Consider the following 20052-nt stretch of genomic DNA (forward strand, 5'->3'; position numbering starts at 1 on the left):
TGGCCATTAATATACACTACTTGCGGCCTGTCGGACAAGTAGCTGCGAAATCAATTTAATGGTGGGCCAGTAATACCAAAAGACTGCAGCTTATCGAGAAGAATAGAATGTACTAGTGTGTCAAATGCTTTTGTTAGGTCAATCAATATGGCTCCTACGGCAAACCCTTCACCAATAAATTGTTTAATGCTATCCGTGAAATTGATTAAGGCCTGTTCCGTCGAATAACCATTCCTAAAATCAAACTGGCGTGGAGAGAGAAGATTAAATTTGTTTAGATAGTTCATTAAACGAGTGTACAGAAGCTTTTCAATGACTTTACTAAAAAATGGCAAAATACAAATTGGGCGGTAGTTGTTAATGTTATCACGAGCACCTTTTTTGAACACCGGAATCACTTTACCACGTTTCAACAACTCGGGAAATTTACCTGTTTTGAAGATTTTGTTAGCAATATCTGCCACAACCATTGATATGTCCGCAGCAACCAGTTCTATTCTTGAAGGCTGGATAGAATCCAGCCCTGGTCCCGTAACTTTGAGGGAACAAATTACATTAAAAACTTCTTCTGAAGAAACAGGACGAAGGAAGATGGACCGAGAGCTACGTGGAAGATGGGGTGGAACACTAGAAGAAGACGTATTTTGGCATGTGGCAAAATGATCACTGAAAACGTTAGGTATATCAGCCTCGTTAGTGTATTCCCTATCAAATTACTTTATTAATACCCGTATCTGACTGTAATATTAAGAATTTCTAAATGAGCTCCCAACTGCGCCTGGCATCACTTCCGTTTTCAATTATCCGCCGTTCATAATATTCTCGTTTTGCACGCTTAAGGATGCCGGAAAGAATATTGTTATAATTTTTAAATCTAGCTCTCAAAGATACGTTGAAAGGCTGCAGTTTTACCTTTTTAAGAAGATTGTTTTTCTTGGTTATAGAGCGCAGCAACGCACTTGTGATCCATGGATTCCTAGGAGACGAGAATGTGTGCTTACGGGATACATGGGTTGTGCAGTCATTAATGTAGTCCGTCATTGTTGACAGGAACATGGAATATGCCTTCTCAGGACAATTTTCACGTAAAACACTATTCCAGCATGTGCCGTGCACCTTTCGTGTAAATAATGCTTAATTGAAGAAACTTTTAGTGTATTGGCGATGCTGCATACGTTTTCCGGTGCCAAGACTGAAGAACAGGGGATAATGATCCGTAATGGAATAATCTATCACTCCAGTGGTGCAATCGGAGGAGGAAGACGAAAATATATGGTCTATTAAAGTGCAAGAACCAGCAGTGTCACATCTTGTTGGAACATCAATTAAAGAAGAAAAACCATAGCTAAATAAGCAGTTGATATAATCAGAACACGATTGACAGTTGGGATGAAGTATGCTTATGTTGATGTCACCACAAAAGATGATGTTTTTATTTTCATTGGTTAAGATGTCAAGAATTTCTTCTAGCTGTGAACAGAAGTCCGAATGCGAAGATGACGGGGAACGATAAATGCATGCCAGGATTGTATGTCTATTGTTAAGTGGCAAGACATTCCAGTCGAACTCTAACCAGACAGACTCACACAATAAATTACGGAATGAAATATCGTGACTACGAGTGTACGGAACTGACGAATTCACAAAAATGGCAGATCCACCACTTCTTTGGATCCCACGGTAGCTATGTTCACTAGTGTACCGTGGAAGATCAAATAGATTGCTATCTGCTTGTGTTAGCCACGTTTCAGACAAACAGATTATAGAAAAGTTATGATCAATTATAGAAAGAAAGTTTAGCAGATCATCGTGATGCTTTCGAAGACTCCGAATATTGCAGTGAACGAATGAACATTTGCGGGGTTCATCACGCAGCAATGCTTTCGTTTTATCACACGAGAACATGCCTCTGTTCATGATCGGAATTCGAATGAAGGATGCGCAGACGCACTGATTATGCAAATATTGCCAGATCGTTTATGCTGGAATGCGATAAACGCGACTATTTTCAGTCTTTCCGGCTTTGATGACACAATTTTCGGTCCAGAGGAATCGCCACCCTTTGGTCTTCTTCAAGTCGAGAGCTTGCGCGAAAAGACGCTTGTTTTCTGGCGTGAGATGATCATTAACAAAAAGTGGTGAGTCACTGTTTCGCGAAAGACCAATAGCCGAAGTGGTGAGCTTAGCTTTCCGAGCCTTACTGATGAATTCCGCTCGCTTCGCTCTCGGGCAGAATCGCGCGATGATGTTCTTGTCTTTTTTTCGCGGGGACACGATGAACAATATCAACATCGGAGGGGACAACAGGACAGCCAATTTTTTCACCAATAGCCTGTATTACAGCCAGGCAATTTTCACCTTCAGTGACGGGAACACCTTTAGCATCTACCAGGGCTGGGCAAAGATACTTTGAAATTGTATCGCGATACGATACAAGATACTCAGGCAAGAAGTATTTGAGATACAGATACAAGATACTGCCAGAAGAATTGTATCCGATACGATACTTGGCAATTGTATCTTAAGATACTTCGATACATTCGCAAATTTCTTTTTATAAGTCCATATAATGTAGCAGCAAATGCCTACGCACAAAAATGTCTCCTTGAAAATTTCTTAACTGTGACCCATTTCGTTTCATTTATTTATTTACATCGTACTTTGGCCATGTGGCCAAAGCAGGAGGGGCAAGGTACAACATAAGAAACACACGTACAAGGCCCAATTGAAAATCTCAAACGAAGGAAGGCAAACGAACAAACGACTCTAAAATGAAAATGTTGTTTACGAAATAGTGAGAATGTAATTATGAATTTATTCAGGTGAGTACAGATGATGAAAAGGTATCAGGTTCCATTCCTCAGTAGTTTGAAAAAAAAAATAAATAAAAAGAACATGAGTGAAATGTCTGTTAGTATCGCAAAAATTTTCCCTTCTTCCGGAAATTCATTGGTTTCCTTCTGAAATAAATTATTGGCATTTGTTTTAGCTTCTTAACAGGACAGCTCTTTATACACTTCGCTGACAGTGCTTTTTGCTTGTAATTTTCGCAATTGATGGGAGTCGCTGCTTTGCGTGCCGACCAGCTAACAGGTTGCCATCTAATCACAAGAACTTCAATAAGAAGCCTTCGCACGATGGCGCAAATACCGGTGTGGACTTTTGCCTTGTCCGTAAAAGACCGTTGGCGCAATACCGGATCACTGGACAGGTGCAGAGCAGCAAGAACGCTAGTAGCGAAATTTTTTTTTCTTGACTCATTGTGTATACCACGGGTCTCAAGCACGTGGCCCGGCCCGCACTTATTACCGTCTTCGTTCCATTTGTTTTTATTTTGTTAATAAGTATTTACATGAGCTACAATGACATGACTGGTCTCAATCATTCTTTTCGTGAGGACATGTGGTCACCATGTGTTGAAACATAACCGTGGAACAAAAACTCGGTTCGATCTCGGCCGCGGCGGTCGCATTTCGATAGAGGCGAAATGCTAGAGGCTCGCGTACTTTGCGATGTCAGTGCACGTTAAAGCACACCAGACGGTCCAAATTTCCGGAGCACTCCACTATTACTTCCCTCGTAATCATATAGTGGTTCTGGGACGTTAAACCCCAGATATTATTATTATTAACACAAACTCTATATTTCAGAATCCGCGTCCCGATTTCAGTCATTCTGTAGAACGGTATCGATGTTTGTCGAATCCTGACTCCAAAGTACTTTCAGAAATGACATATATGAGATATGGGAAAGGCTTCCTTTCAAATGGCAACGTTGCTGTCATCTTGTTCAAGCCATTTCTCCCCCCCCCCCCCCTTTCAACCTTCACTTTACTGCCCTGGCTCTTGCGGGACTGCATTTGGTGACTGAGGCCCGCTGGCTATACAGCGAGTTTGAGACCCCTGGTATATACGTAGAGGATGTAAAACTGCAATGAATTTTCATATTGTACATATCTGCTGGCATAAAGGATTCTTTGTTGACATACTCACTAAAGTACAATCTTTTAACGATTTTTCTTCAACGAGAAAACATGCGCAATCCAGAAAAGTCTCAGACGTATTGTTTAGTTGCACAAAGCGTCGCGGGATACCGCCGCCCTTCGCGCTATTGCCACTTATAGTTCTGATTACGTGGCGATTAGTAACACTAAAAAATTCAGGAAGGCCTAAAACAGGAAAACAAATATAGGTAAAATAGAGAGGCGGTTCCGTATCAAACATTCACACTAAATGAGTACAGAAAGACGATACAGACGGTGCCCTTAATAGCTATGACAGTTAAGCATGAAGTGTCGTCAACTCACCTGTGAAGGTGAGACAATAGAAAATTCAGTGCCTATGGAAAATTGCCTGAAACGCGTCGTTAGGACGCTCATCAGAAAAACAGAGCATTCGGTATAACAGCGTTCCTCGAACTCCCTACCTAACATCTTTAAGATGGCTCCTAATAACTTCCTCTTTTATAACACAAACTCAATTTCGCTATTTTACTAAGCGGTAAAGAATGTTTTGTACTGTATACTCAAGGCGCGCCCACATGACTATAAATGTTTTCAAAATAGCCTTGGCAACGTGTGAATGTGTAAGCAGTAGTAGAAATAATGCAGTCAAAAGAATAAAGCAGAGATCTTATTTTGATAGCCCGTTACAAAAGATATACTGCAGTGACCAGACCGTAAAAAACAGTACAGAGACCTAGCTAATGTATGGGATGTAAAAGGACAGCCAATAAAGCACTTCTGCTAACATTCAAATTACGATTTCATAAATCCTTTGAATAAAGACAGCAGGAAGAAAAAATACGGTAGGCCAAGATATCTTCTGTTAGGTAAACGCTCGCTCTATTATATTTAGCATCAGTATCAGTGGTGCTAAAGTTGTTAGAATCTTATTTGCATGTAAGTTAATTCATTGCATGTAAGTCAAACATACATCCCCGAGATCCTTCAAATCGCTGATATGTAAAAGCCACGAGACGCAAAGCAACCCCATCCTTGCAGGCGTCAGATTTCGTTACAAAGCAAGGCGCAAGAGAATCTTCAATAAGGACGCTATAGCAACATCAGAGTTTGCGCGATAGACGCCGCACGCATTGGAGTACTCGGCGTAGGACAGTGGTTAAGAGCAAGTGTCATGGCACTGGCGCAAATAAAAAGAAAAAAAAAGATTGAGAAAACAGAAGGCACATGAGATGGGCGTAGACGTCCGCGCGCTTGTTTCTCTCGAGACTGCGCGAGCGCTGCCACGTGACTCTGCTCCCCCAATAAGGGACACGCAGACCTCATATTCTGTCCTTACTGGAGGGCACTGGCAGAAAGAAAATTTCATCACTGCCTTTAGTTTTATTCAGATGGCATAGTGGCGCCAGTACCAGCTTGAGGAGCTGGGTTTGGCCAGCGATTATTGTTTCGCACAGTTGTGTTGCGATAGCAGTATCTTGTATCTTAAGATACACGATACATTATCGAATGTGTCGGAAATACAGATACAGATACTTGTTTTGCGAGACGTATCGCGATACAGATACAAGATACCCAAAGAGTATCTAAAATAGTATCTAAGATACATGTATCTTCGATACTGCCCAGCACTGGCATCTACGTTGTTGAGGCGAGAATACTGCTCCAGTGACGAGAGACGTTGCGACAGCTTCGTGTTTTCTTCCTTCAACAATTGATTTTCCTTCACGATGGTTTCGTTCTGAACTTTTACGGATTCATACAGTCCGTTAAACATGCTAAGACTTTCTTGCATAGATGTCATTTCAGCACGTAGTGTTGCTACTTCTTTTGCTAGCTCAGCACGACGGCATCTTGAAACACACACGAGACACTGATGGCAACAGGGGAGCGGCTAAGAAGGATTAGCAAATGTACAAGTTTATGAGACAAACCTGTACGAAGGGTCAGGATGAAATTAGTTTCTTGCTCGCAGCCTCAACCCTTGCTGCCAAATTAGGTACCAACACGCCCAACTCGCCACTTTAATTTAATCAGTTGTTATTTCAATGATCACTATCAGACGTTAACCCGAACGCCGCCATTAATTTCGATGCCTAAATCAAACACGTAGCCACTGTGGATAGCTGCATTTCACTTGTTCATAAGTGGTACAGCGGGGCATGTGCGACGCGCAACATGAATATACGATAGTCATCACCAGACACCTGAGATAAACCATGCCAATATCTGCGGCGATACCATTAAAATTGCTATCTATCTATCTATCTATCTATCTATCTATCTATCTATCTATCTATCTATCTATCTATCTATCTATCTATCTATCTATCTATCTATCTATCTATCTATCTATCTATCTATCTATCTATCTATCTATCTTAATGACATTGAATGTAATGACCAGCGGCGTGGCCAGAGATTTTTTTTGGGGTGGAGGAGGGGGGTGCGGCCATACGTTAAGTATATTCGTGCGTATGTTTGTATGTGCGCGTTATACATATGCATGCACAATTCCAAAATGTCGGTGAGGGGAAATTGACCCCCCCCCCAACTTGGCGGTAGTGTCTCAGGTCTCTTTGAGCATCTTCCACGAGATCTGTGCGTTTTTCTTGTCTTTTCGCACAGGATCATCATGATGCCTTTCTCCAACATCCACACGATGCACGGTCGGGCCAAGGATATTCGCCGAGGTCTCAGCGACCTGCCCCTGAGAAGTATTTTAGGTCGCGTCCAGGCTTTCACAGGCTTCGCTGGTGACGGAGGGGGCACGGTCACAGGTCGGAACGACTACGCGACCGAGTCACCGGCATCCGTCAAGAAAGCCGCCCAGAGCCTGACGCCTCAACCATCAGTCGTGCGCGCCAAGCAGTAGTTGGACAACGGGTGAGTTCCGCCTAGATAGGCGATCGCCAGCTACGCTTTCGTCAACCAATGCAAAATCTGGCAGTACAAGCTGTTTGACGTCTCTCAGATGTCTTTCTTTATCGTTTGTACCCATTGGCTGTTTCTAGATGTGTGGGGCATTCATTTAGTTAATGGAACTATGAAGAGGGTCAGGCTACAGTCTAATTGGTCATTCTTATTCGTACCTGCTCTTACTATTTTATAGGCAAAAATAAGTGACTTCTCGGACGCGTGAGGTTCGTCTTGGCTGTTTTTTTAATGAATTTATGGGTTTTCAATACTTTTGTTCTGTGTATAAGCCGACCACGTTCTCTGGTAATTTGATCGGTGTCGTCGTTAGCCGTGCATATTCTGACGAAACCCCGCTGAATATCGCCAGGTTTTCTTAGTATGGGGAAAGATAAAACAATAAAATTTCAATGTTACAACGCACCTCTTTGTTAAGCTGAATAGTGCGGATGGTTACCCATCCGCACCAGTTAAGAGAGTCAGCTCTCTATCACATTGTATCACGGCGGCGATCTGTACGGCCTTGCTCGGCAACTCGGCTGACCGCAATCAGTCCGACTACTGTTTGTATGGAAAAACTGCACTCAGATACTCCTGACTGTACCTCAGCAATGTTAACTGCACTGGAAGGCTGCACGTGGAGACTCTGAACCCACAGCCAGTACCTTATTGTATTGGAGGGCTACATTTAGGTATGCCTGATTCGTAATCAGCCATCCTAAAACTACTGCAAGGCTGCAGTTAAAGTTTCCTGAGGGATGCTCAAGAGAGAGAGAATTCATTTAGAGAGAGGCAGAGAGGTTGGCCTGAGCTGTAGTTTGCTCTGGCCTGCTACTCTACACTGGGGAGAAGGGACAGGGGAGCGAAAGAGTGGTGAATGACGATGGTAAGGTAGGGAGATGAGAATATAGTTCCGTTACGCTGAGCGCAAATCTAAAGACGCGCATACAACCCACTGTCTTGTAAGAAGGCAACGAGTGCTTCTATAACCACATTTGTGCTATTGACATCAGGCCAAGGACCTAACACAACCTTGTAGTTTATTGGTCTACTATGATATTACCCAATCGAGGAGATCAGTTTCTGACGTTCTCGTGCATGAGCTGGACAGGCGCAAAACATATGTTCAATTGTTTCAGTAAGTGACAGTGACCACAATCGGGACCTGTGTCACTGCAGCCGATCAAGTGGGCATAACGTCTTGTGAATGCCACACCAAGACGAATGCGGTGAATCATGCATGTGATGGTTCGCTTTAGGTTGTGGGGCACTGCGTTTTCGCGAACAGATACTAATGCCTTCCTTCGGCGCGTAATGCGCAACTTCACCTTAGAGCACTGGAACAAACCAGAACGCCGGCACAAGCGGCTTCATAAATGCGATATTCAAGAATCCTAAAGGTCAGTCAAGAGTGCTCTGTCTGATTTTTTGACAGGACATGCGGTACGTGGAACACTTATGAGTCACTATTTTTATAACGGTACGCGTCCTTTCACATGACACCCTTACAGCCTGCTCACAGCTTTCTGTTTTGTTCTGTTCTGTTCTATTCTAACTACGTTGATATGGAGAGGTTGAGGTTTGTATCACCTGAACTACTTCATTTCTATAAGTTCTGCAACGCAAAAAAAAAAATGTTACCCGTCCGGCAAGCCGAGGATGCCGCCCGGGTCCAAGGGCTTCAAGCCGTCACCTGACGCCATCATCGACGGAGAGTGGGACGGGACAGGGGTTAATCCCCTCTTCCCCCCGCCTCGCCCGGACTTTTAATAAAGTTTATTCACTCATCCATAAGCAAAAATGAATAAGTAAAGAAAAATATTAAAGCCAGTACCATGCCTCTGAAGTCTGAGTAAACAGCGCAGCTATGAAGCAAGCGCCACCACCTGGAGAAAGCAGATTGAGTTGTTCTTTCTTCTTCTTTCCTCCTCATCATCTTCTGTCTTCTTCCTTTCTTATCTCTGTCTACGTCTTCTTCTTCTATATTCCATCTTCCATCTTTATTTCTTTATTTACCCCTTTCCATATTGCCCTCTCTCCTCCTTTCCCTCCCCCTTACCTTCGATTCCCTTTCCCAACCGCTTGCTATACTATACTGTGCATGGCTATGCTGTACCAGGAGCTGCTTGCACATGGCACATACCAACTGTCTGTGGCACATAAACGAGGATATGCCATTCTTTACCCTCATCCCTGCTCCTTTCCTTCCCCATTATCTCACATCACTCCTCCTCATCCTCACTTCCCTTTCCCACCCACTTGCTATACTGCACTATCCATGGCTATGCTATGCTAGGAGCTGCTTGGCACATAACCGCCGAGTTTTGTGCGTTGGACGACCGGAATTCCTGCAAGCTTAAACAGCTTCGCTGTTCAAAAACATGTAGCAAACTGAAAGATATGAGGAAAATAGCATGGCAATGGACAGTTCGCTTGCTGGAGTTGATATTCACGCGTTCAAAACTCCTTCTCTACCTTACAGGCAAACATCGGGCTGCGTATTCAACTCAGAGGGAGTCCGCGGCATCTGACACGACGAAGGTTGGCGATATCCTTCAACCCGGCTGCACATGCATAGCTCCCCAACTCGCATGCTCGACAGTTACCTGAGGAGAGTCTTACCTCCACTTGGGCATTCGTCAGTCAACAAGACCGCACGCGCCACATCCATCGCCGCGCTGTCCATCGGTTCACGTGTTTCAAGAAAGTGGTTTTATATTTTCAACATTTGAGAGTTCATCGATATCCAGTCAGCATGTCGAACGTTAAAATTGTCTAATACGTTTGTGATTATCGACAAAAGGGGGACAAGGCGCCAGTGATCGGAGAGGGTCAAATAATAAATTTACCTAGCATTTCTTATTTCTTCTTTTCACATTCAACCTCGCAGGCATCATCTTATCAGAAAACGAAAAAGGAATGACAGCAACACACGTTCCACTCCGGGTATAAAGTTTGAAGCACGCTTCACGAATTCATTGTGCACATTGGAACCCTCAGTCTAACATCTGTCACAGCAAACCCACCACCGTGGTTCTCTCGATGGTGTTGTGCCGCTAAGCTCTAGGTCGAAGGTTCAGTTACGGCCGCTACAAAACACGCCAAAAGCAAAGCGTAATTGGATTTAGCTTCATGTTGAAGAACCCCCGGGTTGTCAAAATAAATCCTTAGTGCGAAGCTATACGAAATGCTTCGTAATCATATCGTAGTTCTGGCGCGTAAGACTCCTGATTTATTTTCTTGGAGTTCATGAGGTTTATCCGCGATGTCAGGTATTGGGCCAGTCACGTTTTTTCTTTGACTTGGATTAGAATATGTGGGAGTATTCATACAGCATTTTGTCCACCGACTGCATTTCTTGGTGTCCTTGAACGAAGTAACCCATGCAATCAACTGTCAACAGTTTACATACATCATGTCAACATTTTCGTGCATATCTTAATTGCGCGTCAGTATTTCGCTGTGTGGGCTCATCAGTCGGCGACATCTTTTAATGTATCGTCTCATTTGAATAAAAGAGTGAACCGAGAATGGTATGTATTGTTTTTTTAACACGAAAGTGTTTTATGGTAGTGTCCACCAAGATTGTGATGACGTATTTCCGTCACGGATATGACGTCGATAAAATGGACGTTAACGGATTGGAAAGAAAAAACTAAGAAAAAGCAGTCTCGGAGGCCATGGTTAAAGCGCCTTGATACCATGAAAAACAGTGGCCGCGCTAGCATCGGGGAGTCGCCCTAGCCGCAGTTACGTTCTTTCCATTTCGCTTCGTGTTAGCGCGTGAAGGCTCGTTGTCGGAGTAGTGTAGGTTCCACATGCACCAACGGTGTTCCTCCATCGCCGACTGATTCCAGTGCGATAGCACCGACTGATAAAACTGCTGCAGTAAGCGCTGCAGAAAGACAACGATGTCGACGGGAGAATGTCCTCCCTTGATGGAGCGAGACAGAGGTCAGCGGGACGTGGAACACCTGCGCGCGTTCGGGGCTAGAGCTACGAACCTCTGCCTGCCGTGTTGCTGAAGCGCAGTGTGGTAGTGTATGCATGAGCACAGGCGTAGGTTACCCATTACTAAAAAGCGCACACCGTGCCGTTTCTCTCCTTAATTGACGACGCTTTGAAGAAGTGCATATCGAGTACCAGTATTTATTATGTGCTTGTTGATGGCATCTTTGCGCGGGATGCACAATACGCTGTGTCCAGGTATATGTTAAAAACTTCAGCTACCATAATGGTTAAACCGTGATCATGGGCGTTAGTCGTCGCGATCAGGGTGTCGGAACGAAATGTTTTTCGTTTTGGTTTTAGTTTCGTTCCACAGCAAAAAGTTCCGTTCCGTTTCTGTTCCGGAACGAAAAAAAAATGTTCCGTAACGGTTCGTAATGGTTTTTTAATGAAAATTTTGAAGTTAAGGTAATAATAAAAAACATTGGATTTTTGATGTAGTTACTTGCCCTCTTCTTAAGAAAGTGGGACAAGGGTAAAACACGTTCTTCAGAGGAGCGGAAGTAACTTTACCACGAATTCTTACCAACTAGCACAAACCAGTATACCTTTCAAAGTCATAGTATTTATTTTCTGAAAAGTCAATTACGATTTTTTTAGTGGGCTCAGTGCTGTGTGTCAAGAGAGTGAGCGCGATCTCAGAAGAAGCACGTCATTGAGTGTATTCTCTGATGTGCGAGACCGCTGTTCTGATAAAAAGATCGCCAGGCCTGCGCGGAACGCCCCGTCACGGTGGTCTAGTGGTTATGGCGCTCGACTGCTGACCCAATGGTCGCGGGATCGACTCCCGGCCGCGGCGGCTGCATTTTCGATGGAGGCGAAAATGTTTGAGGCCCGTGTACTTAGATTTAGGTGCACGTTAAGGAACCCCAGGTGGTCGAAATTTTCGGAGCCCTCCACTACGGCGTCTCTCATAATCATATTGTCACGTGGTCGCGACGTCGACGAAGGCAGCAGTCAGCACGTCCGAGATGAAACTCTTTATTAGGCCGAACTTGTGGCCGGGAAAATGAAACTCCAGCTACAGCAATAAACTGATAGCGGCGAACAGAGCGTCGACCGTCGATCAACTGACAAGCAGTCAAGCGCGTCGGCTTTTATACAGGCGCTATCGAACTTTCCAGCGATGTCGCTGTTGGCGGCGTTATCTCTCGACAAAGCTGGAACATTCTCGTGCGGCGCGCAATCTTAACAGATTGTTCCAAAACAATCGCGAAGCTTCCTACACATCACGGCGAGGCCTGCGCAGCGCGTTGCCCACAGTCTTTGTGGGTGAAGCTTTCAACTCATGAAATATAAGACTCGCGGCAATATCGTGGTTTTGGGACGTTAAACGCGAGATAATATGTATTATATTATTGCGCGGAACACGCAGCACAGTCACAGCGAAAGCTGGAAGAGCGGACTTTGTAGATCCCATTGTAGAGTCCCTTGGGGCAACTAATACAAGTACACATGCAAGGTACCCACTACGCCATAAATCATCGTAATTTTTCTGAAACAGCGAAGTTCCCACTATGCCATTTTTCGTCGCTCTTCAGAGAATCGTGGTACCCGCTACACATCTGTAAGGCATTATGTGCACTTTGTGCTGTGGCTGATGATGATGAAGACTTGTGACTGAGCACTCTGCAGTGGGTGGGAAGCAGTGTTGCGTAATGGGCGCTCCATTCCATTCCAATTCCATTCCGGGGAATTAGAATTGGCCGCAATTCAAATCCTTTCAATTCCTCGGAATGAAAAAACTTAGCCCATTCCCACTCCGGGAATGGCCGGGCAGTTCAATTCAATTCCTGTAATTCCTCAAGGTAGGAAAGGCATCTTGATAGTTTATCGAGCTATGAATGAACGCCCCATAAAGCTGATGTCATCAGATGCATTGAGAACTGCAAAAGTACGCAAAACACGTTACCAAGTTGGAGGGATAGTAGCTTGGTGACATATCTCGTGCAGTACAACCACCACCCTACTAATTCCCATAGGGGCAGTCCTCCCGCTACCTACAGTATTTGCATGGTCAGCATGTTTGAACGAATGGCGATGGTTTAATATTGTTTAAGCTTAAATGTGTTTATACTAAAATGACTACCTAGCGTATTTTTATGCTGACAAAAGTAGTATTGAAGAAGACTAAGCAGTTTTGCCACGCGTCTAAAGAGGTCGTGAGTATGGAGAACGCTAAGATTTAGTTAATGGGGCTCAAAATCGTCTAGATCTGCTGGTATTAGTTGGAACAGTGCACCGCTCGGGCACCCTATTCCTCTGCATCGAATGCGGAACACTGGGCCGCACTGCTCGTCAGCACTCACGCTTGTCAAGCGCGCCTCGTAAGCATCGATGGGGTGAGGAGAACTTTCTGTGCTCGCCTGTGCGCAGGTACACATGCAATGTCTTCCTTGTCGCAGAGGTTATTTACGTGTGTCAGGTACTGAACTGCTCGTGAGATAAAGATCAGGCTGTGCACAGAGTATTCGTCATATTCGTGTGGGGGTATCAATGGGAACCGCGCAGGGGTAACTTGTTTCTCACTTGAGCATCTGCTGGGATAATGCATTTGTTTGTACACCAATTTACGCCTCGATTTGTAGTAGGCGCTTCGCTTATGAATGTACCGTGCTTGTAATCAGCCAAGCCATTTTAAAAATACCGCTTTACTGCTAAATTCGAGGCTCTGACTTAATAATGTTTGAAGTTTGAAAAACAGCACGTAGACGAAAACGTGCTCTATTTTCGGAAAAAGGCGTAATTCCATTCTCATTCCATTCCGTGCAAAAGGCGCTTAAATACATTCCCATTCCATTCCTCCAAGCGTTGTCCCCATTCGATTCCCATTTCATTCCGGGGTCGCGAAAATGTAGAATGATTCAGGAGTCATTCCAATTCTGGAGTGGCAACTCCGCAACACTGGTGGGAAACATTAAACCTCACACTCTTTGCGCAATTAGCATTGTTTGATGACCGGTTGTTATTTTACTCTTCTGCCACGCTATATTGCATATGTTAGCACGATTCCTTGCCCGACATGACGCCTGTATAGAGTATTTTTGCGCAGGAGTTACAAGCACCAGCGTGGCACCGTGGTGGAAACTCGACCGCCACGCAGAGGGCACGGGTTAAAATCCCATCCGATCCCAGAAATTTGTTTCTCATTTAATTTTTTCTTATTTCACGCGATAGCGGTCACGGACACCGGCGGCGGCGGACAACCATCGCGCCAAAATCAGCTGTTGTAATCTCATAATAGATTTCGCTGTAACAAACTTCAGCGTCGACAATCCCCTCTCCACTTTGGCCTGCGTGACAGGCACACAAAAGTCTACTTGCGTTAATATAAACATCTCTGGTTGTCACTGTTTTCGTTTTTCGCACAATTTCAACATATCTTTACTTTGGAATTCCTGCCTGAGGTACGCGCTAATACTGTATCCTAAGATATGCACATTGGATGAGCTCAGTTGTTCCGGATTGCGAAGTTTTCTCGTGAACCGAAAAACGATTGAAAAAATCTCGGTTTCACTCCGCAACGAAATCACAGATAAAGTTTCGGTTACGTTTTCGTTCCGGTCAAAAATATCGTTTTTTTTTCGTTTTTCGTTTTCGGTTTTCGTTCCGTTCCGACACTCTGGTCGCGATGGAGATGTGGGTGTATCCACGTCAAACGGTGCTATAGCTGCCAAACACCAATATACATTGTACAAGCTCTCATATATCACTACACAATAAGCACTACTTCTGTGAAGACACGTTTCACTTTCGTGTCATACCGATTTCTATGACAGAAGGATCAGCCATGTTTTTTGTTTACATTCTGTTTATTAACGGTTTCCAGCGGCAAGTTTCACAAGCCGATGCTTCGCCTGAAAGGCTCTCATAACATTTACGCTGCTTTGTTTTTCTGAAGCAAGGTATGGGGCGGGCTAGTTGGTATTCCATAATGCTAAAACTTTAGCGCAAAAAGTGCACAGCGGACAAAGAAACGACGAGGACAAGCGCTTGTCCTTGTCGTTTCTTTGTCCGCTGTGCACTTTCTGCGCTAAAGTTTTAGCATTTTGATTTTTTTGCTGAATCGATTCACTCGATCGACAAGCTACGGCAAAAAAAAGATCTCATGTGCGAGGCCATATCTAGGAGGCTTGTTCCAAATGTGGAATTATCGGTTTAGTGACCTCCGAAGTCGGGATTTTGCGTTTGCTCAAGTAAATCGAAGAAATCTTCTTGGCTCCTCGATAAATTAATCACCCCGCCATGGTGGTCTAGTGGTTATGGCGCTCGACTGCTGACCCAAAGGTCGCGGGATGGAATCCCGGCCGCGGCGGCTGCATTTTCGATGGAGGCGAAAATGTTTGAGGCCCGCTTACTTACATTTAGGTGCACGTTAAAGAATCCCAGGTGGTCGAAATTTCCGGAGCCCTCCACTACGGCGTCTCTCATAATCATATCGTGGTTTTGGACGTTAAACCCTAGATAACAGTATTATTCAATTAATTAATAAAGTACCTTCTTGGTATTTACGGTCGAACCCGCACATGGGAATAAATAGGAATTAGTTCGATATGTCGTATAATTCGATATAAAACTTTTAAACAATTCACCGTATTTTCGATGCAAATTTCGGTGCGCAAGTGGGCGTCGCGAAACTGCTTCAAGAGCATGCAAGGAACGTGTCTTAGGGAAACACACAGGAATGTTTTTTTTTGTATTTCTTATTTTCACGCGGTTTGTAGTTGGCGGTGGAGGTTATATGCAGGGGCGGATTGTAGGCGAGAAAATTCGCTATCGATACGGCCCTTCTAATCACACCGCTCACTCTCCTGAATGCATGCGGGAAAGTCCCCTTCCGTGAGAAAAAGCGAAACGTTGGTGAGAGAATGCCAACTTCTTGGGACGTTTCGCACTGCCCGATGGTCGATATATCAGGTGTTCCGGCTATTTTTGTTCCATACTTTTCCTCACGTAAAGTGATAAAATGAAACAAACAAACAAACAAACAAACAAACAAACAAACAAACAAACAAGCAAGCAAGCAAGCAAGCAAGCAAGCAAGCAAGCAAACTAGCAAAACACATATGGCCTCCACTACGATGAAATAAGCCACAACAGTGCGACTGGTCGTCCATTCAATAGAACAGACACCAGTGAAGTTGTTAATTTAACTCTATGTCTAGCGTAAGCCGTTAGGCTTTTGTGCTACGTCACATAATCATGGAAGTTACATGGAAATGAAGCCTGCGTACTTAGATTTGGGTGCACGTTAGAGAAACTCTAGGTAGTCAAAACTATCGGGAGTCCACCACTATACATATGACACGCGTGCCTCATAATCATATCCAAATAAGGGAGAAGCTCAGGACACGATGGAAGCTTGAAGAGATGAAAAAATTCGTGAACACGGGGTGTGGCTGGAGCCAATACGTCGACAAGGGGTCGTGTCAAGACCGTTTGTCCAAATGTTGGCTCCAGCTGCACTCCGTGTTCATAAATTTTTCATGTTATAATAATATGAGATCATATGAGATAATAATCATATTTTCATCTCATGATCATAATCATACGGTGATTTTCAAATGTAAAACCGTAAATTATTTTTTTATTTTATGCAAGACAGGAACGTAACAGCCCAGCAGGTGAAAAACAGGCCGCTGCCCTCGCAGTCATGGTGCCGCTGACCTCCGCTCAAGCACAATAGGTGACGTGATCAGTGACGGATTACATCATGTGACGTGGCCGCATCAAATCCGGATTGCTCCCAGCATTAGATAGCCAGCATACGAAAGAGAAAACTTTTATCATGGCGAACGGCGCCTCGCGGGTTTCTCTTCTTTGTATCTTATACGAATGAAGGAACAACAAAAAAAAATATCGCAAGAGATGACAGGCTAACGAAACGTTGGTGAAGCGAAGGCTGCCAGAAAAAGAAAGCAAGCGCTGGTACGCAGCGTCAGGTCCACCCACGGATCTGAATGCGGTGTGTCCCATGCGGTCATGTCAGGCGTGCGAGCACCGATCCCACCTCGAGGATTCTATACAAGAGGGTAAGGGACTCGCAGCTGCACCTAGCTCCCCGCGTACACACCGTCTAATGGCACAAGACCTTCAATGCAACTTTTATCCGGGACCTATTCCATCCCAGACAATGGAACGACGCTCATTGCTCATCCCAGTACACCCGAAGTGAGCTCGTGTGGTCCGCATTAAACCAAGGCGGTGGCGGCCAGATGCGAGGCCGAGCAGGGTCCTCGCGATTCTTGCACATCACAGCGGGGGGGGGGAGCGAGGATTCGCGTGAACAATTCGCCGGGCGACACGGCTCGCGACGCCTCTGCTCCAGAGAAGACGCCTATTCTCGCGCCTCCTAGACTGTGGAATAGCGTGTGCGCGCGAGTAAGCCTTTTGTGCCAGCAGGCGGCCAGGCGAAACAGAGGCAGACGGCCGCAGCAGCAGCATCCGGAACATCAGGTTCCTCCGGGACGCCACCTCATCCGTGGCGCTGCTTGGCGCTCATAACAACGCCGCGCACTCTCTCCCACGATCACTGTCGTAACGGCGTATAAAAAGGCGGCTCACACCACTGGTGGGCTGCCACTTGTGCGCGCTTCGTTCTGTGCATTTCGTCACTGTGCAGAAGGCGTCATGTGTCATCACCGCGAGAAAAGAGACAAGCCAACGGTTCGGACTATCGGCAAACCCTCTGCCAAGAAACTCCAGGTAAGGGACGTATGCATACTGGAAGAAAGTCAAAGGTATTCGTACTGCGACGCAAATTTTCGTAAATGGTGTTCTTTTTTTTAAATATAAATCGACGTTGTTAAGTAGAGGGTGGTGCATATGCGAGGCGCCTGCGACTCGTCTTCTCTTAATAGTGTTTTTCGCAATGCTGTTAGAAACCGCAACTATAGATAAAATGGTCGCGGACAGTCACCTGCTTACTTAAGGTCTCAGCAATAATATATGTATGTTCAATCAATAGCAGACTTGCAAGCAAATGAAAAAGTGAAAAATCGAAGTGTTCGCACAGCAGAAATTAGGCAGTTGCAATTAAGGTCTCCCTTGATTGCCACACTCTAAAGACAAGTCAGGTACTCGGACATAAATGCCACGTAAACGTTTCATGCTTTATGCTTTATGCTTATGCCCTATGCATACGCGCCTGCTTTATGCTTAAAAACCAATACTAACAATGCAAGGAAGCATTTTGAAACTGCGGATCGACCTATAGCTTAACCACCCTTTTCAGCGCTTCATGACTACGAAACCGTTACTATATAGGCCAGGGTTTTGAATGCCACTGGCAGAAGTCGTATAAATTGCGACAGTGAAGTTAAAACAGCCGAATAGCATAATAACATGCTTCCGCACCATTCAGGAAGCCTAACATTGTCTAGGATCTTTCTCAACTGCCACAAATATTTGCTAAATCGCAGCATTGCATTTCCCGTCACCGTGTGATTCTCGTTACTGATGACACACAGGCAACATCACTCGTGATCGAGCTTGATTGGGATCGAATTTCTTTATCGCCATTTTCTACATTGCTCGAGCTTCGGTAGAGAGTTCATTTCGATAAATTCGATCACGATAGGGCTCTATCGCGGTGAAAAGTGGCCCTTGAAATTTTGTTACAAGAAACCGTATGAAAGGGAACTTCACATATGGGAGTAAAGAACGGCTGTATAGTAAGTCTAGCCACCTCCTCAGCGGCCATAATGAACGTTTAACTGCTTTAAATTTGAACACCTTCTCATACAATTTTCCTTTGGTTTCCTACAAGATTTCACAAATGGGCATAAAAAATTTATGGGCTCCCGGGCCAAGACTGCCCTGCTTCTCTCAATAAGTGTACGGTCATGTCCTGCAGCACTTGTTCAGGTAGACGTAAATAAGAACTAAGAGCGACTACATTATCCCAGAATCCCCCAGTTCTAACTCCAGAAAAGCTTGCACTCTGTCCGTCATTTTTCTGACGAAGCAAGCGTAGTGCAAGCTACATAGATGAGCACACAAGAAGTACGCACACATGGCGCCTAATTTGCAATAGCTGTGCTGATTTTCAAGCATGCTTTTTCCCTCCGCCAAGTGCGTCCAAGAACGCATGTTAAGTGCACCAACTGTACTGCATCAAAGGAAAGGACAGCGAGCACATGAAAACGCCCACAGTGCCATGGGCACAAACCTTCAATTTTCATTTGACATTGAAATGACGATTTGCAGCGTAGGCATAACCAAGCTTCGTCATCCACTCATCCACTATGATCAAAGGAGTAATATCGCGACATGTTTCTGCGTATAGGACATTAGTATCTTCAAAACTGGGGTGACGGCTGCACATATCGCGACGACGTGCTCGTGCTATCGTAATTTGACGGTCTGTTTACTTGACCTACGTAGCTTCATCATATTAACGTAAAGTAGTAAGCGACTAACACAGTTCACTGCACATACTCATTTAATTACTTCTATTATCGCATTATCTCTGCGAGCCATTTGTGGTTTTGTACCTCGGCGAAGGCGACCTTCCTTGTTCGAGACAAGATGGATAATAAAAGTATCTGAGGTTTTACAAGCCAAAACCACGATATGACTATGAGAAACGCCGTAGTTGGGCGCTCCAGAAATTTCGACCATCTGGTGTTCTTTAACGTGCACCGACGTCGCACAGTACACGGGCCTCTAGCATTTCGCCTCCATGGAAATTCGACAGCCGCGGCCGGGATCAAATCCGCGACTTTCGGCTCAGCAGCCGGAGACGGATGGACAACACCACTGTCGAGTTTGTTTGTCCGATACAGAATGGGTGTAAGTCATCAGAAAAAATCGGAAGAAATTTAGGGGAAAGGCTTGTGTAGCCGACGCCTGAAGATTGCTTGAATAGCCAGCTTCCCAAGACGCGTCAACGTCTGCCTAAAACATCTGCCGACAATATGCTTTGGACCCGTGCAAACACATGGTCTACAGAAGGGCTCGAATTAGAATTTTTTGAAACTTACTGTAAGCAAGTATCGCTATTCTTGCGTCAACTGATTAGAGAAACATGCATGATAATATCCAAGCGCTTCGGTTACTACACGGCCCTTTCTATTCGATTCTTTAAATATTGCTGCAGCCCTACAAAACCCCAATCCACTGTCCATTTCGCGCGAGCATACGAAAGTTCGATGTTGAAAGTATTC

The 20052-nt window shown here is 44.7% G+C and overlaps 1 protein-coding gene across 1 annotated transcript in view; it reads left to right on the top strand.

The window, feature by feature from the left end:
• Window positions 1-9898, top strand: part of LOC119386916 (uncharacterized) — a 28792-nt gene extending 18894 nt beyond the window's left edge. The window contains exons 3-4 of the mRNA XM_037654203.2: window positions 6590-6847; window positions 9360-9898. Coding sequence (XP_037510131.1) covers window positions 6590-6836 — 247 coding nt within the window. The 3' untranslated portion in view covers window positions 6837-6847; window positions 9360-9898. The remainder of the gene's footprint in view (window positions 1-6589; window positions 6848-9359) is intronic.
• The last annotated feature ends 10154 nt before the right edge of the window (window positions 9899-20052 follow it).

The sequence above is a fragment of the Rhipicephalus sanguineus genome, chromosome 3 (genome assembly GCF_013339695.2).
Source record: "Rhipicephalus sanguineus isolate Rsan-2018 chromosome 3, BIME_Rsan_1.4, whole genome shotgun sequence".
Lineage (NCBI taxonomy): Eukaryota > Metazoa > Arthropoda > Arachnida > Ixodida > Ixodidae > Rhipicephalus > Rhipicephalus sanguineus.